The sequence below is a fragment of the Scleropages formosus genome, chromosome 3 (assembly GCF_900964775.1).
Source record: "Scleropages formosus chromosome 3, fSclFor1.1, whole genome shotgun sequence".
NCBI lineage: Eukaryota > Metazoa > Chordata > Actinopteri > Osteoglossiformes > Osteoglossidae > Scleropages > Scleropages formosus.
This window is the reverse complement of record NC_041808.1, coordinates 22,741,926-22,764,565: the sequence shown is the minus strand read 5'-3', so window position 1 is coordinate 22,764,565 and position 22,640 is coordinate 22,741,926. Positions and strand designations below refer to the sequence as shown.

Here is a 22,640-nt window from a genome sequence, read left to right as displayed (position 1 = left end):
GCACCATCTAAGGAGCTGTGTTTACAAACAGGCACGCATGAATTCCCACGATTTACAGGTGTGCATATATTGTAGTTTTGGTCCAATCAGATCCCCGTGAGCCCAGTGCCAGGGTTCGAGTTCCCAGTCACACATTGCAATGGAGAGGGGTGGGAGCTTCCCTGTTTAACAGCAACACAAATCACAACTAATCGGATTAAAGTGATTTCGGTTAAAATTGGGTTTATTGTCCAGGCTTCTGCATTGTTTCAAAGGCGACCAAGGACACAGGATCTTGTGTAGCTCAACTTTGGTTCACCAGGACGCAGCAATGCCTGTGGATCTGAACGGGTACTGGAAAATGGTGTCCAATGAGAACTTTGAAGATTATCTAAAAGCTCTGGGTGAGTAGATAACAGGTGTAAACAGGTGTACAAAACCTACTTAGACAAACACAACGTGAAAAATCTGCGTGCTCACCTAAAAATAAGCTGTTCACAAAAATAATTTTTATATCAATTTGCAAACCCTTTTCCTGGCGAATAGGATTTGTCACCATATATGTGACTGCATCATTGTCCTTTGTATTGTTTTTATATTTGTTCAGTACTCAGAGGAAACGATTACAGGAGTGACCTATACCCACAGGAATCCTGGCTTCTGTTTTTAGAAGAAAGTTTCATTAGGTTGTACTTTGTGCCGAATTCCAGTTCTAATATCATTTGCCATTTTACCTCATTTGAGTGACCCGAGTCTTACTGGATAGCAAATGCTTTTTTTTTTACGTGGGGCCTGCAGACGTCAATTTGGCCATCAGGAAAATCGCCAATTTACTGAAACCGGACAAAGACATCAGTCAGAATGGAAACCACATCACCATCAAGACGCTCAGCACGTTCAAAAACTACAACATGGACTTCGAGGTTGGAAAGGAGTTTGAAGAAGACTTGAGTGGAGTGGACGATCGCCGGTGCAGGGTAAGGCGATCTAAGTCATGACCCCTTCTCAAATGTGGCCTTGCAACGCTAAGAATCAAGCATGTGACACCCTAGTTTATGTCATTAGATTACATTAGGATTTTTCCAAGCTTTGGGTATCATAGCGATAGTAGTTTCTGTGCCATCAAAAATTAACATAAAATATGAAAATGCTTTTCATGGATGGCATTTCTGAGTTTGCCTTTGCAGATTGATCCGAACTGATATTATTTCCTTGTTTTCCAGCCAGATAGAAACAACAGCGCATTCTCTCTCTCTCACACACACACACACACACACACACACACAGGTTGAAGCCGCTTGTCCTGAGCGGGGTTGTGGCGAGCCAGAGCATAACCTGGCAACACAGGGCGTAAGGCTAGAGGGGACACACCCAGGACGGGATGCCAGTCCGTCACAAGGCACCCCAAGCAGGACTCGAACCCCAGACCCACCACAGAGCAGGACTCATCCAAGCCCGTTGTGCCACCGCGCCCCCCGACAGCACCTTCATAAAAGACAAAATATGCAGTTCATGCCTTAATTTGGCAGCTATACCACACATAGAATTTTCCTATACATTCTTGCCTGTTTTCGGAACCTTAGACCACAAGCTAGACTCAGGCAGCTCAGTATACTGTGTATTAACATGTCTCTCCTGTATGTGTGTGTCTAATGCCTGGTCTCTCCTCCCTGTCCTGTTCATGTCTGTAATGGCAGGTGTTTCCTGCTTGTGCATTGAGTTTAATAGAGGACCACATCTATCTGTGTCTATGCAGATCTCTTTGGTCTGCAGTGTGTGTGTGTGTGTGTGTGTGTGTGTGTGTGTGTGTGTGTGTGTGTGTGTGTGTAATGACTGGTTTGTCTTCCCTGCATTATAGACCACAGTCGCATGGGAAGGTGATAAGCTAGTTTGTGTGCAGAAGGGAGAGAAGGACGGCCGAGGTTGGACCCACTGGAGGGAAGGAGATTTATTACACCTGGTGAGTCTTTGCAGTACAAATCCACAAGCTCTTCTCCTTGTACTGTAAGATGTGTTTAATTTTTGACAGATATTTCTGGTTCTGTGCAGGAATTAAGAGTCTGTGGAGTGGTCTGCAAACAAGTTTTCAAGAAACAAAACTAAACTGGCCCCAGTACTTGAGAACAGCATCCTTCATTTGTGACTAGACACGTCATACAGATCCAGCCCAAGCATGTGTCAAAGCCGTCTCTTTTTACTGTAGTTCTAGCCCTACACTTCACTTATTTCCAGCGTATTCACTTACCAGAATAAACGTTCACTTCCGTCTTTCATCTAGATATTTTTCCAGAAATAATACCTTTCAGTCATTTAGGAACTTTGTTTTAATGTCAGTTTTAGACATTTATCATGCTAATTCAAGATCAAGGATATGGTTCATCAGTGAGGTTTACCAAAAATGAGCTAAACATAACCAAGGTATGCCACCAATGGTGGGTGGAAGGTAGGTCCTTGGTAAAAATCTTACAGACACTAATGTATTCTTGTCCGCATTCATAATTCATTGGCTATTCAAAGCTAAATCAACAAATGAAGAATTTAGAAACAAAAGGCAAAATTTAAGTGCTGCACTGTGTCTGTGCAGGCTGTTTCTCACTGGATTATCTGGTCTTCTTCCATCTGGTTGTTTCTGTTACTCTTATTTGCATCATTAATGTTTTCTGGCTTCATAGCTTTTACTGCAATCATGTTTTAAATTCTTATGCAGCATTTTCTGTTTCTTATAAGTATTTCCCCATTGTACTGAGCATTCTGAAACACTGAACAAAAAGCTTGGATAACTAACATGGTACAACTTCTTAATTTCCTTCCTTTCATTGTCTATTTGATATACCTAGTCTTCTTTAACAATGAAAAAATGCTCAAAAGCAGGAATGCATTAACAGTGAAAAATGATCACAGTTCCTTAGGCAATGTCTTCCTACAGCAGTTCTGACTTGAAGCACTTTACTACACATTGTCACAACAGTATTGTCATATTTAATATATAGTTATGTTGTTTATATATAATACTGTGCACAAAAATGTTTTCCATGGAGAAGTACAGAGACTGCCATTTACAAATATTAAAAATTATATTTGAAACGTAAAATTCTTTTTATTTTCATAATTGCATAAATGTTAAACTGGACTTGCATGTCTTTTCTAAAGGGTATATTCCTAGGAATCTACCCGTTTTAAAAATATGAACCTAATTAATATAACCAGGATTTTGAATGAGCAGTGTTAGTTATTTATAAAAAATGGTCAACACAGATCATTGTTTCTGTGAACATCAAGGCTGTGAAGGAAAAATTTCTTTTAAGATTGACATCAACAACACATGAAAAACACAAAGATTTGCAAGAAACACCATGAAAGTACATTCTTCCCTCAGTAAGCAGTTTTGACGGATCACATAAGCATGTGTAAGGTTTTTTTAAGAGCCCGGCACGTTCAGTTTGCTTATTATCTATACAACCAATAAGCATTAAAATAGAGGCATAAATCGATGTATTCATTCTGCGGGTTCTTTAAGTCTCATATATCATATAGCTATAATAAACTAAAAAAATGCCATGTAAGGCTTTAAACATTTTTACACTCACTCAGCCACATTAAAATTAACGCTAATTTTTAAAACGAATGGAAACCAAAATGGGACAACGCAGTGGTACCATGGTAAATGGCATTATCATGATGCTGCTGAGTTACGAGACGAATCTTTTTTATCACTCTTGTCTTAGCAACTCTGAAACGATTCTGTTAGTGGAGGATGTGTGTGTGTGTTAAGATATGTGTTAAATATATAATAATATACTTCCCGGCACGAACAAACTACAGCAAATAATACCGGCTGCTCACGTTTACAATGATTCACTGGTGAGACTGGTTGAAAAAAGAGCTTTTCACCCAGTTAACTAGTTTACTAGCTAAACTAGTAAATATTTTACGTTACGTTTACATTTATTTAACAGACGCTTTTCTCCAAAGTCACTTCCACTGGATAACTGGATACACTGTTACCGCAGTGACTTTGCTAGACACATGATGATGATTACTTAAATGGATCACTCATCCATACAGTGAAACACACTCTCTCTGTCACTCACACTATGGGAACCCGAACAGCATGTCTTTGGGCTGTGGAGGAAACCAGAGCAGACATAAGGAGAACATGCAAACTCCACACAGACTGACGTGACGACGGGGACCGAACCCACGTCCTTTCGCACCACCCAGAAGGCGTGAGACACTGACAGCAACATAGCTAGATACACAACAGAAGAGTAGCACAAACGCTTTTCTCCGAAGCAACATAACAGTGTGTTACGGTAAGAGAACAGAAACGCGGGTAATTTTCACTGACTCTATTTAATATGTGTTCTACCCACTGATGACGTTTTCGCAAACGTACAAATGAAATTTGGTCTTCCAGTCAACACAGGTACTGAGTCGTATAGAGCGACATCTAGAGGTCATTCTGTTAATTTCACATATGGTATACAGTACTGTGACGTACCGCTTCAGAAGTGGGTGGCCGCCAAGTTGCCTATTCATATAATTAATTTATTAATCAATAAGTAAATAAATTATCTTATAACTTTGAAAATATAATTTACTCTAACTACTGTGCAGATTGCAGCACGCACTTTTGTATTTTTTAAAAAGTATCAGTCAGGCCTTGCGTTGGTATACTGTGTTCCGAAGGGGTCCTTCGCCGACACTCGGCACGGAACGAGGACGGAGTGAATCGCTCAAAATGCCGACTGTCAGCGTGAGAAAAGACCTGCTGTTCCAGGCTTTGGGCAGGGAGTACAGTAAGAATGCCTTTTCCCGCACCTTAGTTTAAGGGTACTGTATTAATTTGCTGTAGAAGTTTGACAAGACTGAGGATTAGATAGTGTGTCATGTCAAAATGAATGGGCTCCGGCGGATTGCATCATTTCCCACCATGCGCTCAGAATCCTGTCAGCTGCACGGTTCTTAGCTCTGTAATTCCTCTAGCGCTGAATTTTAGCACAGTGGCTTTTTAAAGACCCCTTCATTGTGTTATTCGTCCAAGAGCGTTCTAATGTGCGGCAGGCAGTGAGTGGGACCGTGTGTATTATAAGCACACTACACGCCTGGTTCACTCCCTGTTCTCTTTTTCCTACAGCTGACGATGAGTTTGACGAGCTTTGCTTCGAGTTTGGACTGGAGCTCGATGAGATCGTAAGTCCTTGCTTTTCAGTTCTAGTACTCATTGCTTCATTTATTCATTTGGAGAGGTCCTTGAGTGAGGCGCTGTGATCTGTAGAGGCTTTTTAAAGGACGAAGGGCGCAGATGTAAGGAACGCTCACTTTTTACCTAGACGTCCGAGAAGGAGATCATCAGCCGTGAGCAGGGAGAGGTCAAGTCCGAGGGAGCATCTGACATCATCCTCTACAAGATTGACGTGCCAGCCAACCGCTACGACTTGCTGTGCCTCGAGGGCCTGGTCAGAGGGCTTCAGGTCTTCAAGGAGAGGTGATGCATCTCCTTATACCGCACTCCCTTGTGTGGCAACGATTTCTGTGTCACGGCCCTTCTGTTGCGGCACGGCACCTCCACTGTGACACATCTAGTCCTGCTGATAGGGCCTGTCCCCTGTGACGTTACCCATCCTTCGTGATGAATAGCATTTGATGCCTTGAATGAACCACTTTACACCTTAAGACGTGAATTATGTGCTTATGCTACACAAGAAAATTTTACCATACATACCAGGAAGAAGCAGCGTGCCAGAAAAATGATTTTATGTCAATAATTTTAAGATTATCTGTAAGTTTAACCTGTCGTTGTTTGTGTGTATGCCCAAACAGAGCATTGACCCCACGGTACAGGCGTGTGTGTCCTAGTGGCAACCCACACAGGCTGATCATCACAGAGGAGGTAGATGGAGAACTGCAGCAGATCTGTATTCATCCATGTGTAGCGACATATTATGCGCATAAATTCATCATTTTCCCTACTCCGCAGACGGTTGCAGTTCGACCCCATGCAGTTGCTGCTGTGCTGCGCAACATCGCCTTCACCCAAGAGAGATATGACAGCTTCATTGAGCTGCAGGAGAAGCTGCACCAAAACGTGTGTAGGTTAGTGATACGCACATACATTCTTCCACAGTTGTATTGACATACAGGCAAAACAAACCCAGATCCAGATTCATTAACTATGAATCTTACTAATACTACAGTGCCGATAGGATGAAAGAGTAGAACGAGGTGGACAGGTGCCCAATGTGAGTTAACCCTGGTATTGAATTGCAGGAAGAGAGCCCTTGTGGCTATCGGCACCCATGACCTGGACACCATCTCTGGGGTGTTTACCTACACAGCAAAGCCTCCCGGGGATATTCTGTTCAAACCCCTGAACCAGACCAAGGAGTACACTGCCATCAAGCTCATGAGCCTCTATAAGGTGAGCAGTTGTACTCTTGCGCGTAAATGAGGGACCATGGAAGACTATATAGTCTCTTCCAGTTTCATGTCTGTGTGCCTGTGAGTGGTTTATTTCTCTGTGACACCTTTGTGGCATTTACATTTTGTTTGACTGTCGTCTCTGTACATCCACATCTGTTATGGAAGATAATGTTTTCATGGACTTGTTGTGGATGGAGTCCACTGTGAGAATTAGGCTATACTATATCTGACTTTTGTTTTCTGTTATTGATAATCTGGTTTATTCTTCACCTTTCAGAGTGATAGTCACTTACGGCACTATCTTCACATCATAGAGGACAAGCCAGTGTTCCCTGTTATTTATGACAGCAATGGCATTGTTCTCTCCATGCCCCCCATCATTAACGGTACGTGAGGTTACGGTGGGCAATACAGGTTTTTGTTTCTTTTTTCTGCAAAATTGCAGGTATTTGTCAGTATAAGAACAGGTATTAAAAATGATTATTCTTTAATGAAATGACTCAATTGTTTGGCTAATTTAGCTTGTTCAGAAGCAGATTGTCTGCCTTTTAAAAAAAGCTGTATTTGCAGAAGCTGTTTAGAATTTAACAAACTATTGTATTTCCATTTTTAAATTGCCATTTTAGCAAGTGATTGATTCCTGCATTTTCTGATTATAGGGGACCATTCTAAAATTACTCTGAACACGAAGAATGTTTTCATAGAGTGCACAGGCACAGACCTCACAAAGGTATGATAAACAAATTGAGCATAGTGAATTAGTGCAAGTTCGTTTTATGTATTATGCATAGCAGCAGAATAGCGCAACACTAATGCTGATGCCTTCAGATTCAGACATAAGCTGAAATCTGGCTCATGGTGTATTGAGTTTGGGTTATGACCACGGAGAGATCATGCAAAGACGTGTTCTATACAAATGCACAAATTTATCTGTGGTGATTTAGCAGTAGGCTAAGCTAAATCACTTCCATACCCTACTTTACCATGAGAACCACGAGTAGTTGTTATGAATCAAATTCAGCCCAGTGGCACTTACCCTACCCTGTCGTGTTTTATGATTTCTTCCTTGCAGGCAAAGACAGTGTTGGACATCATTGTGACTATGTTCAGTGAATACTGCAAAGAGCCATTCACGTAAGTTGAAGCCTTGAGTCGCACCAAATAAAAACATTGCAGATCTGATTCTGAATACCAACCTGCTTGTTTGTCTCGCAGTGTGGAGGAGGTGGAGGTGGTCTATCCAGATGGAAAAACATTGATCTATCCGGTATGTGCTTAAGTTTTTCTGACAAATATTGAGCTGGTTTCTTATTTTTGTTTGCTATACCTGCAGTTTAGAACAAGTGCTTATGCTGGTTTGTATTTTCAGGAGTTGGCCTACAGGACAGAAACAATTACAGCAGATTTCATCAACAAAGCAGTTGGCATTAAGTGAGTGTAATGTACTGTAGTACATAAAGGGGTTGCCACACTATCATCTGCTGTCATCTGACTTTGCTAAAAATTATTTTCTGTCTCTTATTTACACTAATTTCCACAAAGTCACAGGTAGCTGTTTTCTGATGTCATCTACTTTTTCCTATCCGGGTGAATGTTAATGTTAACTAACGGCTGGACATGGAATCACGAGGGACATTAGATGCACAACACAAATTTTTGATAATAGGCAAGCTATAAAATTGTTAGATTTTATTCTTTCTATTTAATTTTATCTTTTGAAAATGCTTGTCTGGCTCATGGAGACGGTCACTAGGGCAGCACGTGGCTTAGCAGATTGCTTAGCTACAAGGTAGTGACAGGTTTCCTTTGAATTCCCATTACAGTACCCTTGAGTAAATTGCATACCCTAAATTTCTCCAGTAAAAATTACCCAACTGTATAAAAGTAAGCAGTGGACTATACAAACGGTTTTAATTTTTAGTCACCTTGGACAAATATGTCCAATAAATGATGGGCAGTAATTTAGACTGACTTGTTTTGGTGTGTACCACACAAAGATTCGTGCGCTTGTGGAGAATAAACTGAAGGGTGACTCATCTTTAATAATCTTTAATAAGTTTCCACTGCTTATCAGCTTGGGTTGTTTTTTCCCTTACCTGCAAAAGTATCTGCAGGGAGTTTGCACCGCAACCCAACCATCGTATTCCATTCTGTGAAGTTCTCAGCTGACTCTTAATCATTTTACTCTTGCCTTAGATTGATTCTTGTACTTAAAACAGTTGAAAGTTGCTTGTCTTTTTTTTTTTTTTCTCCTTTTAACTTAAATTATTTCACAAACAATAGAGTTGGGCTTCCATCAATGATTGTCTGTGCTTCATGTTTATATGTGACCTTGCTCAAGATAGGATGTTAAGGGCTTAATTTTTTTTTTTTTTTTTTTTTTTTTTTAAAAGGACCACACTTAGGTGGAAGCAACTGCTTTCAGTATAATGGGTATCCTTCATTTACTGAGATGTATATTTTGGTATTTGCCTGATGTAAATATAATCCTTTAATCTGTCCTTGGAGCTGCTGAAAGCTTTTATACAGAACATTCCTTACATGTACTTCAATGCTGGATGTCAAACTCATTGGGATTGTGTTTACCCTTTTGTTTCTTTTGACTTTTCTGTGGACATAGTCACATTTTCACAAGCCTAGTGTACTAATCGAGATGCGGCTTTTGCAGCGTGGCTCAAACTTCTTTGCCGTTGTTCCGCAGTGAGTCTGCAGAGAGCGTTGCCCAGATGTTGACACGCATGTGTCTCCGGTCTGAGGTGATGGGTGACCACATTCAGGTGGAGATCCCTCCGACGCGGTCCGATGTCATCCATGCCTGCGACATAATGGAGGATGCTGCTATTGCCTATGGCTTCAACAACATCATCCACACAACGCCACACACTTACACTGTATCCAACCAGGTCAGAATAAAGGTTACACTGGACCATTGAAGTTAACATCACAACTTCAATTTCTTTTGCATGTTGCATAAAATAGGAGATGTATGTTATGTATGGCAGAGAGAACTAGTAGTTCAGGAAATTGATTTCCTATTTAATAGCATCTAACCAGTAGTCACATAGATGTGATAAGTTGGAGGTTGCTGGCTTCAGTTTTTTGTTTCTTTATCAGTTTGGCTGACTGCCTCTTTGCCTCTGTCATTGTTTCCACTAAACCCTGTGACAAATGTGGTTTGTCTACCTATCCTAGCTCCCATTGAACAAGCTGACAGAGCTGCTCAGGCATGACCTTGCAGCCAGTGGATTCACGGAGGCCCTAACATTTGCTCTGGTAAAGACCATGTAAAACGTGCACAGACACTCAAAATCCTGATTGTGTGGCAACACTGTTACCGTTTCTAATTGCTGACTGACATATTTGTGTAATGAATAAATTGAGACAGGTAGCTGGTATTTAAGGTCAGGCACATTTATTTGCCCTAAGTGATCCTCTGCTATACTCCTCTACTACCCAATGCACAGGAGGAACTTGACATTACACACACATCATCTAAAACCGCTTGTCCCATATGAGGTCGCAGGGAGCCGGGGCCTAACCCAGCAACACAGGGCATAAGGCTGGAGGGGGAGGGGACACACCCAGGACAGGACACCAGTCCGTCACAAGGCACCCCAAGAGGGACTCGAACCCCAGACCCACCGGGGAGCAGGACCCAGTCCAACCCACTACGCCACCCCCCCCCCCAACTTGACATTATTTTACATATATAAAGCATAGCAACACATTAAATAGGAGTTTGCCAACTTTATATGTTCAGTCATTTTAAAGTGGACTTCAATTTTGCTTTAACTTAACAGATAAAAGTTCCACAACAAATTAACATCCCGTCCACAATGTACAATATTCTGCCTCATTGCACGGGGTGCTTTCAGTATAGAAGAACACTGAGACCCTGCATGAAAATAGAGAGAAAAAGTCTAATTTTTTTTTTTTTTTTTTAAATTTATTCACTTTACTTTTTTTTTTTTTTTTAAAAAAAACAGTACCTAACCTGTGAGTAAATGAAGGGACATCTGTTTTAAGCTTTTATTCATTTTGGTGTAGTGGTTGGACTTGGACAATTCAAGTACAGAATTCTGGTTCCAGTTGTATTCATAAGCTGAGGTAGAAGTGCATATACAAGATGCCTTATTTGTCTTTATTAAACACTTATTTGTATACACATACATGTACAACACCAATGTAACAATTATATATTTTTTTTTATTTCCCCAGTAAGTAGTGACATGACAAACCTTCTTGTTTCTCTGCAGTGCTCCCAGGAAGATATTGCTGACAAGCTGGGAAAAAATATTACTGACATTGAAGCAGTACACATTGCCAACCCCAAAACTGCTGAGTTTCAGGTAGCTTGTCTGTTTCTTCTTGGCTTATTTATATTTAAAATTTAGTTTCTTGTAAATGTTTTCTTTATTAAAATAAGCAAATTAAAATGAATCTGTTTACAAAGATGAAACACAAATGCACAAATTGTATTTTCTATGAGATGTACTGTATGTCGCTTTGGAGAAAAGCATCTGCTAAATGAATAAATGTAAATGAAACCAGTCCCCTAGCTATGAAAAGTAGTATTTGTTCACCAGCTGCAGTGTCCCCTTTCTCCTACTAGGTAGCACGAACAACTCTCCTGCCTGGCCTGCTGAAGACTGTGGGTGCAAACAAGAAAATGCCTCTCCCTCTAAAGCTGTTTGAAATTTCTGATGTTGTACTGAAGGATGAGTCAAAAGGTATGGTGTGCATATGTGATTGTTTTGGTAACTTTGTGTCCCCACGAGGATATTAAACCTAGAAAGGCACATTAAGAGTCAGGAGTCAAGTGATGCCTTAGTCAGCCACTGTGAAACAACTGATGGGAAAGCATGTGTTCATGTAGGTGTAGCTATGGTCCAATATTAAAATTCACTAATATTTTAACTAGTCTTTGTTATACTGTGCTATAAATGATTGTATCAACTCTATCTTTCAGATGTGGGTGCCAGAAACAACCGTCGCCTTTGTGCTATATTCTACAACAAGACCCCTGGGTTTGAGGTCATTCATGGTCTGCTTGACCGGATCATGCAGCTGTTAGAGGTCAAACCAGGCCAAGGGGAGGGCTATCGCATCCAGTCTGCCAGTGGTAAGAGCTGAGGAGACATGGTCAATGAGAGTGGTCATTAATGTAATCTGCATGAAGCCAAAGGCCAAACCTCAGTGTGGAGCAAGGAGTTTGTTTTCATTGAATACTGTAGACACTATGGTGTTTACAAACTGTAAGAAGCTAAACAGGTTAATTATCTATGGGCTATTGTGTATCACCATAGGTGGAGAAAATACGTCTGGGAAATTTGCATCTAAATAAGAAGCTCCTTTGCTCTTAATTCCACCCCAACAGCATTTCCAGCAGGATTGGGCACAGTGTTAACCACAGACACTGATTAATCACACTCCAGAGGACACATGTTGTGAATGACAAAGCAGTGGTTGTTATCCTTTTCAATAACAGTATGTAGGTGACTTATTGGGGACAAGTATCCCTTAGGTTGGATGAAAGAGTGCTTGCCACCCTGGTAGATGTGGCATTAACACAATTCATTTGACTTTGAGATGTGGGAGTCCTGAAAAAATAGTTCTCATCTTCCTCATGAGGGTCTGTGTCCTTTGTGGTGGTTGTAGGGGATTTGTCATGGCGTGGCATACAGCTAACAAAAAATCACAACCTGGAGGTGGCTCAAAACTACACAGACTAGTGCTTTAATGTGGTTACTGCTTTAATGGTTGCTGAAGCCAAGATGCTTTTTGTTTGGCTTGTTGCATTTTTTGCCTTTTATTTTATTGAACTCACCTGATTGAGGGAACAAGGTACTGTGTTTTTGACCCCTGCTATGTAGTACCATAACAGCACTGAGTTGAACTATATCAACAAAATTAATAATATAAGGTTGATGCCTTTGCAGAGCCTCCCTCAGTGAAATTTACTTGTACATCGAGGACCAGAACTGTTAGCAAATAGCTAAAATCTCCCAATTTAAAAGGATGTTGATTGTTCATCTCTAACTATGTTCTTGTTTCACTCATATTTCCAGATGCCACCTATTTCCCTGGTCGCTGTGCTGAAATATTTGTACGTGATAAGAGCATTGGACGGCTTGGAGTTCTACACCCAGATGTCATCAGTCGCTTTGAGATCACCATGCCCTGCTCTGCCCTGGATATTGACATCGAGCATTTCCTATGAGACTTTTATCACTCTTACCATGCAGCTCTTACTTCCCACACCCTAATTCAGTACAAGAAATCCAAGCCCAATCCTCACGTTTTCCCACCCAAGCACCAATATCTTAATACATAAATGTAAACATGTCACTGGTGCTCACTGTATTACTTTCGACAGCCACACTCTATTTCGACTCATCAGTTTGTCCCTGGAAACCAAAGTGGAGGGGTGGGAACAGCTGTGGTTGTTCCAAAAAACCCTTTACTTTTGGTCAGCTAACAGAAAAACAGAACTTTGTGCTTGCTACTCCTTAACTGCACCATTCTATCATATTAGTGATAAGGTCATAGGAATGTATCAGTTCAGCCTGTTTTCTGTTCTTCCCTGTAAAGTTGTGAATGTGCTTTGAATCAAAACCCAGTGAGGGTCAATGCCAGTACACATTACGGGGAGCCGATTTACTCATGTTACTATAGTTGGCTCTGTAATCGTAAATATGCCTTCAGATGTTTGTGGCTTAAGGTGAGAATCACTTTAAAAGTATTTCTGTATGAAATTGTAATCGATCATCTATGACAACATTTTAGGCTTCACTGACAATACAATCACTGGAAACTGTCAAAACTCACATGCTTCTGAATAGCTTCTGGTACTCTTTGTTTATACAGCTGGGTTATTGTATCAGCTCAGCCACTTAGAAGTTACATACAAATAAACTTTCAAACAGACTTCTCCTCCACCCTTTACTGTAAATTGAGGAGCCAGTTTACAAATAAAAGACTCCTAGGTCTCCTAGCCAACATCTGGGGTAGTCCTATTCTCTGAAGTTGTTCACTCTGTTGGTTTAGCTGTTCTAATATACAGTATATCTAGTTATGCAATGGTTCATTTAAGACCTTGAAATTATATAGTAGCCATCTTTGCCTTGAATACAAATGCTATAGGTAGTTTTCTGCAGCTAGCTAAATAAAAGCTGTTTGTTAGTGAACAGCTGGCAAGCTAGGTATAACAGAAAAGCAAAATCTTACTCTGTAACCTGTTTTTCAGAGTGGATGTGAATAGAGCTGCACAGAGGACTGTCTGTAATTTAGTCACCATTTCACCCAACTCACATCTTTCAGATGTGGGCAGAAACGGTAGCAGCCAGACAACCCTCAACATAACCCATGAGAGCTGTGGGGTACCAGCACTATAAGGCCATCGAGAGCTGTATCAGTTTAAAACTCTAAGCAAAAAAACCCATAGAACTCTCTTGAAAGGCAAAGTCATTACAAATGAGTGTGTGACTTGATATACCACAGCAATTGATACATTACAATGAGCTCAGCAGAGGGGGATTTTATACTTTGGGGGGATTACACTATTACCATTATTAGAATTGTTTTCTTCAATCCTGTTATGACATTCTAGACTTTGTTTTGAATGGACTTCCTCTGTGTTTAAATATAAGGCAGGAATCTTTGATTTTCGGTGAAAAACGTGTAAACCAGCTTTTGTGGCTCAGAAAGATAATTTATACCACAACGGAAGCAATATAAGTCATTCAGAGTTAGAGAATTCACTTGCGCAAAGGGGGTGTGGTGGCGTGGTGGGTCTGGGGTTCGAATCCTCCTTGGGGTGCCTTGTGATGTACTGGCGTCCTGTCCTGGGTGTGTCCCCTCCCCCTCAAGCAGTGCGCCCTGTGTTGCCGGGTTAGGCTCCGGTTTGCCGCGACCCCACTGGGGAGAAGCGGTTGTTTAGAATGAATGAATGAATGAATGAATGAATGCGCTCTGTTGTTGAACTCAGTTTCCCAGGAGCCCCTACACTTCCGTTCACGGGTTAAAGGGCAAGTCACGCAGATGACGTCCCTGAGTGCAAGTATGGCGGCGCCCGGCATGGTACATTGGGTACGGATTTGGTCCAGTTGCCTTAAAAATGTGCAGCGACAGGGGTCGGGGCGTGTTGTATGTGCGAGCAGAGTGTCGTACAGCTCTTCTTCTGACACAGGCAAGCGATAACCGACCCTCTCGTTTCACTGCAGACGAATTATACCGCGCTGTCACTTGAATGAATCGTCATTGACGCCGGCCGATGTTGTTGTACCTACGCGCGCATCTCTCATCTGGTCATCTGTTTGGCTGTGTGTATAGCTGTTTCTATCTGTGTAAAGTTCGGGACAGAAGAAGCTGTATAATTATATGGCCATTACCATTAACTTAAGTATTTAGGAAGTTGCTGGGTGTCAGTTAAGTGAGGCATGATGATTGAGCGACTGTGCTTGACATGATGACGACGTGTGCAGGGCTCATGCCTCATCATCATGTGGGAACGCCTTTTATGACAGGTGAAGGTGGCTTTCCCAAGATGCAGTTCGCTGATGAAAAGGTACAAGATATTCTCACCCAAATCACTGGACTAGACCTGCAGAAGGTGTTTCGTCCCGTGAAGGAGGAGCTGAAGCCACCGGCATACAAACTCATGACAGATGCACAGCTCCAGGAGGTATGTGCCACTGAATGGAGGAGCATTGCTGTCTGCCTTACTTTGTAGTTGAGTTCTTTATTGCAGCACAGCAGGCAGTTCTGAGCACTGCGGTTTGGGTCCATTTCATAGGCAAACAGCAGGGCGGTGGAGGAGGCCAGGAGGAGGCTTAAGATGACTCCAGTGCTCCCTGAGCGTAAGCCAATTCAAGACATTCTTGCACACGACAAGGTCCTGGCAGGTATGGAGACTGCCAAATACGTCTTCACTGACATCACGTTCGAGACACCCCACAGAGTAAGTATCGCTAACTTAAATCTGTATTTGCATTTGTAACAACTCCGTTAAACATTTTCTTTACCTCCCCTTCAAGGGCAGGCCATAGGTTACAGTGTTGGCTGTTTAGGATAGAAGCTTCATGGTTTCGCCAGTCTCTTGACTCCTCACACCCTTGTAACCCCACAGCAACGTTTCGTGGTCGTGCGAGAACCAGATGGCTGCCTTCGTAAAGCGTCATGGGAGGAACGGGATCGAATGATACAGGTGTACTTCCCCAAACATGGCAGGAAGATCACTCCTCCTCCAATCTTCCAGGAGGCGAACCTCAAGGTGAGGTTCATATATGTCAGCCTGCTAATGTTTGACAAGAGACCGCAGCAGTAATTGAGAATTGTTAAATCCACTTCTCATGTGTCATTTGACATTCCTTTCTCGCCTTTGTCCAGAATGTATACCGGCAAGACCAACACGAGGCGCTCTTGGACCTGTGCCTTGCTCAGTTTGAACCCGATTCTGCCGAGTATAAGAAGGTGAGAAGTGGCTCGTAGAGTTCCACATCCTATTTCCTGTGGTGTTCGCAGGATTTTAAACAGTACAAGCACTCAGTCCTATTTAAATGTGAGTGCCCATCCTCTCAGTGCTGAAAGTCTGACTGTTTCATTGTTCAACAGGTTCACCGGCTGACATACGAAGACATTGAAAAGCAGGGCAAGTACAATCTACTTCGATCCACACGCCACTTCGGGGGCATGGCCTGGCACCTGGTGATGAGCAGGAATGTAGATGGCCTGCTTGTGGACATGCTGCAGAGGGACCTGTGAGTTAGCTGCAGTTTTCCTAACTTTGGGAACTCAAAGGACCACATGAACTAGTGTACTGTGGCACTTAGAGGTGCTGCACTGGCTGAGCACTGCACCTTCATTTAACAGGGGAAACTGGTACATTGTGTATTTTCAGGTGTTTCACTGTGGCTTAAAATGTGCTTGTTTGGTAAGAAAATAACATCTATGCTCTAAGTATAACTTCAAGATTGCAGAGAATTTGCTCAGCATAGATGTTTTGTACAAAGCAAGCCTGTTGATGAGTATCCTTTTGTGGCAGAGTACATGATGCTGTAAGCTTGGTCAGTCTGTTCAACTTGGTCCACCCTCAAAGTGAGTCGGCTGAAGAGGCACGCAAGCTGAACGCAAAGGGCCTTGATCTTCTTAAGGTCAGATGGCAAATCCCTGGAACTTTTCAGTGACATGGGGCACAACCACCATACTAGGGGGAATACATAACGTATATCTTTTTACCTATATTTTTGTAGCACAGTTGTGATGATCTTACACCTTCATGCATGAACATGTCACGCTGCCTTTTCCCTTCCAGGTGTATGCCAAGGAAGAGTCCCAGAGGGCAGGTTACATTGAACTGGCGCTACAGGCCCATCAGCGGACATTCTAAGAAAGTGTCATTTCACCAAGTCCATCAAGTAATCTACGAAAATAGTGGTATTTCCTGATAAGCAGTGAGCTGGAATCACCAGAGGGTCATAAACTGTTTACCCATAACTTGGACCACTGCATTATCTGCTTCATATTTGTCAAAGTTAAGGAGAGATGTGAAAAATATAGACAAAGAACATAGCCCTGTGCACCCCACTGCAATGTTACGGGGTCCTTTTTTCCCACACCAGGCTCCTGTATTCGCATCATTCAGATTCCGTTGTAAATAAATACTTTTCTGGACATTTATAACTTATCTTGAGTGTTTTTTTTTTTTTTTTCTGAGCATTCAAGAATTACATAAGAGGTTATGAAAATGTATACTCTTTTTCATGCGCAAGACTGGTTTGAGTGGTTGCCGAGCCACTGTCACCTGCTGGCAAAGCAAGACCCCTCCACCACCAAGTCTTCCGCTACATGTGCTGGAGTTCTTTCCTGCAACAGGCAGTTCATGGAGTTCTAAAAGAGGGTGCTGATCCTGTTTCTCTTTGTGAGTTATTGCTTAATATGTGCATGCTCCCCAGATCTCTTCTGATCCACTCAGTAAGTCTCTCGTACTCTAAATACACTCTTGTGTCCGCCACCAGAATTCCTGCTCTTGTATTATTGGGAAGAACATCTGCATTTCCACCTCCAGCCGTTAGATGGCAGTAAAACATGTCAAATCAGTATGGGACTATCTTCATCCTACACACTAGAGGTTGTGTGTGGTGTTTGTGAGTGTTGGTCATCAATAACAACATGATGAATGTTGCACATGTTTATGGAATAAATGAGGCAATGAGCATTAAATCTGACTTCATTAGGTCAAAATCAGTAAATGCTAAACTTTACAGTGTATTTTAATACATAACCCTACCAGAGCCTTTTGTGGAACTGACCCTGCAAGTAATTCAATTCATGTCTGTTTTATTAATTTTATAGTTAATAAAGCAGGTTAAAAGTGACCAGATGCTGATGAATGCTGCTCATGTTTTTTAATGCTAATAAAAGATAATGAAAGTTCCATTAAATACTAGCATCCCATCCAGTGTACCCTGCAACTTGCCTGGTGTTTGCAGGATAGACTGAGACACAGCAACCCTGCATAAGACATAACTGATGAAAATAGAATAAAGTTCTACTGTTCTTGTACAATTTATTCTTTAGCACTCTGTCCTGAAGAGACTGGGAGCACATTTACAAACTGCATACAATTTGTAAAGCATAACATATATTTGCAAGTTGTTACATATTAAAGTACAACTAAAACAAGGACAAAAGCAAACACACACATTTTCTGAACCACTTGTCCCATATGGGGTCGGGGGGAACTGGAGCCTACCTGGCAACACAGGGCGTAAGGCCGGAGGGGGAGGGGACACGCCCAGGACGGGACGCCAGTCCCTCGCAAGGCACCCCAAGCGGGATTCGAACCCCAGACCCACTAGAGAGCAGGACCCGGTCCAACCCACTGCACCCCCTCCAAAAGCAAACAAATAATGCATATAAGGAATAGTCAGCTGTGATGTACTTTACACTATGATGATGAAATGACGTGACCACAAGATCTTCCAACCTTGTATGTCAGTGCTTTACAGAACCTAGCCTATGAATAAATTGAGTGACATCTGAAATATGAAACTTTTACTGATTCTGTTGTAGTGGTCTGTTTTGGGGGGCACGGTGGCGCAGCAGGTTTGACCGGGTCCTGCTCTCTGGTGGGTCTGTGGTTCAGGTCCCACTTGGGGTGCCTTGCGATGGACTGGCGTCCCATCCTGGGTGTGTCCCCTCCGCCTCCAGCCTTGCGGCCTGTGTTGCCGGGTTAGGCTCCGGCTCGCCACGATCCCGCTTGGGACAAGCGGTTTCAGAAAATGTGTGTGTGGTGTGTTTTGTTTTTTTTTTTTTCGACAAATTGAGTTACTGGAGAACTGCCAAAATCGTTGTAGGTAAATTGAGAATCCAGTGTACGTTACAATCTGTCATGAATTACCTCTGTGTAAACTGCGTGTAGAACTAGAAGAGTGGCTGTTTTGCACCATATACTAACTTTTTGCAGTATTTCTGCTTTATTTATTTATAGAATTCTTCTGGTGTTTGGTCATCTAGACTGGCTTTTAGTTGTTAATTAGGGTATATGGGTAAATAGGGCAAATATAGGCTAAATGGCTCTCTGGTGACAAATTAGTTGTCTTATTGCAGCACCTAATCTCCTGAAAATGTGTTGTAGTGTGGTGGTTTTATTATATTTTATCTGTACCCAAGTGAAGGATCTGAGTCTGCCTTCAGGACTTCATGTGCTGTATAAGAATAAATTGTACATCCCAGCTAGATGTAAGATCCAGTCCTGTATGGAGACAGAATAAGAGCAAACTTCATGTCGTCAGCCTGCTGGTGGCTAACTGTGCTGTTATAGAACAGCAGCACGCCGCCCACCCTAAGCGTTCCTTTCGGAGATATATACTATATTTCCAAACGTGCAATATTGGTAGACATGGATTTAATGTGCACCACTCCTCAGCATCAAAGAATGGTTTGGGAAAAGAGCAAAAGCAAAGGAAGAAAAAGAGTTATTTATGCTGGTGTTTACTATGTTTGATTTGCTTACTAATAACAATAATGTAATAATGTAATAAATGTGCATGGTCTGCTGTAGAAATGGGCACACAGTTGAAAGCTGTTATGCAAGCCACCCTGTGCAAAGTTAATAATAATTACAGTATGATAATACTTCCAGATTATGTGTGTACAAAGTCATTGCAGGAAAGATGAGAAAGATTTCTGAGAAATTTTCTGAGACCCTTGGTTAAGACATTTTAGAACAGGAAAATCAATCAAAAGTTTATTCAACACTAACTGGAACACAAACCACGGTAAACAATGCATTCACAAAGCCAAACGTACACACTGTACAATTCCCCCCGATGATTTCTGCCTCTTTTTGGGTGCAAATCTTGCTCTGTTCCAGAAACATTTCTAGCCTTACTGCTGAATAGTCAAGTGTTAATACTGTATGTGTATATTGTACCTATACCCTTGTTTAGTTTCATACTGTTAGCACATTTTACTATTTCTATGTTAAATATGAATTGTCTAAAATACCACACATCAACAGTATCCAGATATAAATGTTTGAATAAATTGTATGGTATACAATGGAACTTTCAGGCCTATTGTTCTATCTGTACTGATTCCCTAAAATGGCTTTAACACAGACATCGACAGATTTTCTTGGTAAAGATAAACTGCATAAATAATTTACTCTGCACTTGCTTAGACAGTAAATGTTTTTAACGCTTGTGCTATTTTTTCACAAAAGTTAAAAGCACAGTAATGTCAGTTAGTATTTTTACAACTACCAAACAAGGCAATGGCAAATCAGTGTAGACATTTACTAAAGGATGTCAGATCACATTGGTAATTCAGGAAATCTATGATTTAACTTTCATGCACATGGGCAGAAAGAAAACATGCAGGGTAACTAAGGATTGTTGGTGAAATACGGGACACATCATTTAATGGTTACAGGGATATGCCACTCTACTACAATGTTAAAGAAGAACTTATCCTGCTCATAGCTGCTTCAGTAAACTGCAGATTGAAAACATGCGACTGTCTTTGGATAAGACTGCACACAAGTTACTTCCTAATACATTGTGAAAGAGTTATCTAATAATACACATATTTCTTTATTCCTTTCTCTTGAACACCTGGTGGCAGACTTTGTCCTCACAAGTCAGTTCCTAAAAATTTTCATAGAAATAATGCTCTGTTATACAACCATCAACAGAATGGAGTGAAATAGCAAGTGGGGAATTCATGCCTTTTGCACTTAACTTTGTGCATGTACTTCGAAATGCATTGCAGACGGCGCTAAACCTCCTTTCAGTCATACACATTACAGAACAACAGTTTTCAATCCACATTCTGAGGAATTAGTAATATCTACGCTATATTTTAGCAATATAGGCATTTTTTGGTTATTTACCATGTGCAGCTGGTCTCCCTCAATCCAGTGTTTCCATCCTCGATTAGCCTTCTCTCCCTTCTGGGTACACACGAGCTTCTCCCCGTCCCATTTAATCAGGGTCTAAGGCCATAAGAAATATTCACAATGTTCACATTCAGCTGAAGCACAATACCATTACTTTGCCGCTTTATGTTTATGGCTTCCGTTGCACTCTTTCTGTGGTCTCGGCATCTTTTTAAAAAAGGCTAGGTCCGAGCTTTATTACACCAATGTTGAATAATCAGGAGCATGACACAAAGCACAATATCAATTCCGATACTTCAGCTCACATTCTTTTTGTCTGTAACACTGTGATTTTAAGGATTTGAGACAAAATGAAGAGAATGCAAAATAAACAGGAAGGTAAGAAATAAGAGAAGAGAAAAGAAATGAGTGAAATCATACAGAGGAAAAATGGGAAATGGAAAGCGGGAAAAGAAGAAATATTAGGGTGGTAAATTTGATAATAAGGCCCCACCTTGACCACCCTGTTGTCTAGGCCCTTGGTGTGCTCTTCAAACTCAACCCCCACGGTAAATTTCATCTCATAGTTCCTAAAGGTGCTCAAAGTTTTGATCTCAAATTTGTCCCCATCTTGGATAATAACCTTCGTTTGGGCCAGATGGACGGCAATTTTACGGGTCACAAAATCAATATCTAACAAAGGCAACACAAAGAAGGTAAGCAAATAAAAAGATACCTAATTAGCAAATCTATATTTTGAATTAGCATTGGATGAGAATCAAGTATTTGACAGCATTTTGAGCATTTTTTATTTTACATAAACTGGGCAACTGATTATATGTTTCTACTCTTCCTCCTATCTCTTTTCTAAGAATACATATAAAATGTGTTAGCTTTTCAGTACACTGGGACAAACTGAACGGTGGATGGTTGACAGATGCCACTCTGGTAATGTTTATCTTAATGTGATATCTGAGAGCTGTTCCTCCGTATTAGTAAGAAAATTAAATTTTTGAAAATCAGCCTTTTGAACCTCACATTGGCACAGCAATCTTGGCTTATTAGTACATGCAGATAAAAAGAGTACAATTAGCTGTTTTCCGCTCTTTCCCTCTACCTCTGCTTTTAAAATGAAATTGAATTTGTTCATCGAATTCAGAACTTACTGAGCGCCTTCATGACGTCCTCAAAGTTCTCATTGCTAACCATCTCCCATCGGCCACTGTAGTCTGCAGGCATGGTAGCAATAAGCTGCAGAAACACTGGAACCCATTCACCAAAAAGGAAGTGTAGACGAGCTGGGGGTTTTTATAGAAATGGGCCACCAGGAGTTGGGGACAGAGTTCATTAGATAAGACAGTTTGCTGTTCTAGGGAGGGGATAATGGACACTGCACCTCTACGACTGTAATGGCTGAGGTGAGGGTCATCGGTGTCAAACTGTAGTGGTTCACACACACGAGGACCACTAGCGCACATAATCTCTCTCGCGCACGCACAAACACAAACATGTTTCAAGTTCAAGTTTCAAGTTCATTGTCATAGATACAAGTACCATGTACATGCATCATGAAAATCTTCCTGAATGCCCCTCCACAGACTATGGGCAAGGACAATAGAAATACTGCACAAACAAAACAATGACAAACAAAACAGTGTCAATGACAGTAAATAACAATAGCAGCAGTGACAGCAATAACAATAAATAACGGTAACAGTAGCAACAATAATGTCAGTTGACAGTCAGAGAACTAAGAACGAAAGAATGAGAATGAGAATGCTTAAAGTGGCAGTGTAATTTACCAATGTGCTTGGAAGGAGCAGTCCAACTCTAGTTACTAAAGGTGGCACATTGGTTA

At 41.4% G+C, this 22,640-nt stretch overlaps 4 protein-coding genes across 4 annotated transcripts; 3 read left to right on the top strand and 1 right to left on the bottom strand.

The window, feature by feature from the left end:
• The first annotated feature begins 310 nt into the window (after positions 1-310).
• On the top strand, positions 311-2,082 carry rbp1.2 (retinol binding protein 1, cellular, tandem duplicate 2). Its single transcript, XM_018756168.1, has 4 exons — positions 311-383; positions 778-956; positions 1,838-1,939; positions 2,029-2,082. The coding sequence occupies exons 1-4, from the start codon at positions 311-313 to the stop codon at positions 2,080-2,082; spliced, it is 408 nt and encodes a 135-aa protein (XP_018611684.1).
• Positions 2,083-4,658: 2,576 nt separating this feature from the next.
• On the top strand, positions 4,659-13,396 carry farsb (phenylalanyl-tRNA synthetase subunit beta). Its single transcript, XM_018756189.2, has 17 exons — positions 4,659-4,778; positions 5,117-5,172; positions 5,313-5,467; positions 5,803-5,872; positions 5,960-6,075; positions 6,250-6,400; positions 6,680-6,788; positions 7,062-7,132; positions 7,475-7,536; positions 7,618-7,669; positions 7,772-7,833; positions 9,104-9,305; positions 9,595-9,675; positions 10,659-10,751; positions 11,015-11,132; positions 11,372-11,524; positions 12,471-13,396. The coding sequence occupies exons 1-17, from the start codon at positions 4,721-4,723 to the stop codon at positions 12,620-12,622; spliced, it is 1,761 nt and encodes a 586-aa protein (XP_018611705.2). The 5' UTR covers positions 4,659-4,720; the 3' UTR covers positions 12,623-13,396.
• Positions 13,397-14,456: 1,060 nt separating this feature from the next.
• On the top strand, positions 14,457-17,065 carry mrps22 (mitochondrial ribosomal protein S22). The gene is made up of 8 exons (XM_018756148.2): positions 14,457-14,590; positions 14,928-15,085; positions 15,197-15,361; positions 15,530-15,673; positions 15,790-15,873; positions 16,015-16,160; positions 16,445-16,553; positions 16,715-17,065. The coding sequence occupies exons 1-8, from the start codon at positions 14,464-14,466 to the stop codon at positions 16,787-16,789; spliced, it is 1,008 nt and encodes a 335-aa protein (XP_018611664.1). The 5' UTR covers positions 14,457-14,463; the 3' UTR covers positions 16,790-17,065.
• Positions 17,066-19,621: 2,556 nt separating this feature from the next.
• LOC108936643 (retinol-binding protein 2-like) lies at positions 19,622-22,074 on the bottom strand. The gene is made up of 4 exons (XM_018756150.2): positions 21,949-22,074; positions 21,297-21,475; positions 20,798-20,899; positions 19,622-20,552 (listed from the first exon to the last, which is right to left on the bottom strand). Exons 1-4 carry the CDS (start codon positions 22,019-22,021, stop codon positions 20,499-20,501), a joined length of 408 nt encoding a protein of 135 aa, XP_018611666.1. The 5' UTR covers positions 22,022-22,074; the 3' UTR covers positions 19,622-20,498.
• Positions 22,075-22,640: the final 566 nt, after the last annotated feature.

Bases quoted from the DNA above. Each gene is read 5' to 3' on its own strand.
- mrps22 (XM_018756148.2), top strand. From the start codon at position 14,464: ATGGCGGCGCCCGGCATGGTACATTGGGTACGGATTTGGTCCAGTTGC. The intron at 14,591-14,927 runs GCAAGCGATAAC...CTTTTATGACAG, and splicing joins CAGCTCTTCTTCTGACACAG to GTGAAGGTGGCTTTCCCAAG. The intron at 16,161-16,444 runs GTGAGTTAGCTG...CTTTTGTGGCAG, and splicing joins GACATGCTGCAGAGGGACCT to AGTACATGATGCTGTAAGCT.
- rbp1.2 (XM_018756168.1), top strand. From the start codon at position 311: ATGCCTGTGGATCTGAACGGGTACTGGAAAATGGTGTCCAATGAGAAC. The intron at 384-777 runs GTGAGTAGATAA...TGGGGCCTGCAG, and splicing joins AGATTATCTAAAAGCTCTGG to ACGTCAATTTGGCCATCAGG. The intron at 1,940-2,028 runs GTGAGTCTTTGC...GGTTCTGTGCAG, and splicing joins AAGGAGATTTATTACACCTG to GAATTAAGAGTCTGTGGAGT.
- farsb (XM_018756189.2), top strand. From the start codon at position 4,721: ATGCCGACTGTCAGCGTGAGAAAAGACCTGCTGTTCCAGGCTTTGGGC. The intron at 7,537-7,617 runs GTAAGTTGAAGC...TTTGTCTCGCAG, and splicing joins TACTGCAAAGAGCCATTCAC to TGTGGAGGAGGTGGAGGTGG. The intron at 11,133-11,371 runs GTATGGTGTGCA...TCTATCTTTCAG, and splicing joins ACTGAAGGATGAGTCAAAAG to ATGTGGGTGCCAGAAACAAC.
- LOC108936643 (XM_018756150.2), bottom strand. From the start codon at position 22,021: ATGCCTGCAGACTACAGTGGCCGATGGGAGATGGTTAGCAATGAGAAC. The intron at 21,476-21,948 runs GTAAGTTCTGAA...TGCCTTTGTTAG, and splicing joins GGACGTCATGAAGGCGCTCA to ATATTGATTTTGTGACCCGT. The intron at 20,900-21,296 runs GTGGGGCCTTAT...TTATGGCCTTAG, and splicing joins TAGACAACAGGGTGGTCAAG to ACCCTGATTAAATGGGACGG.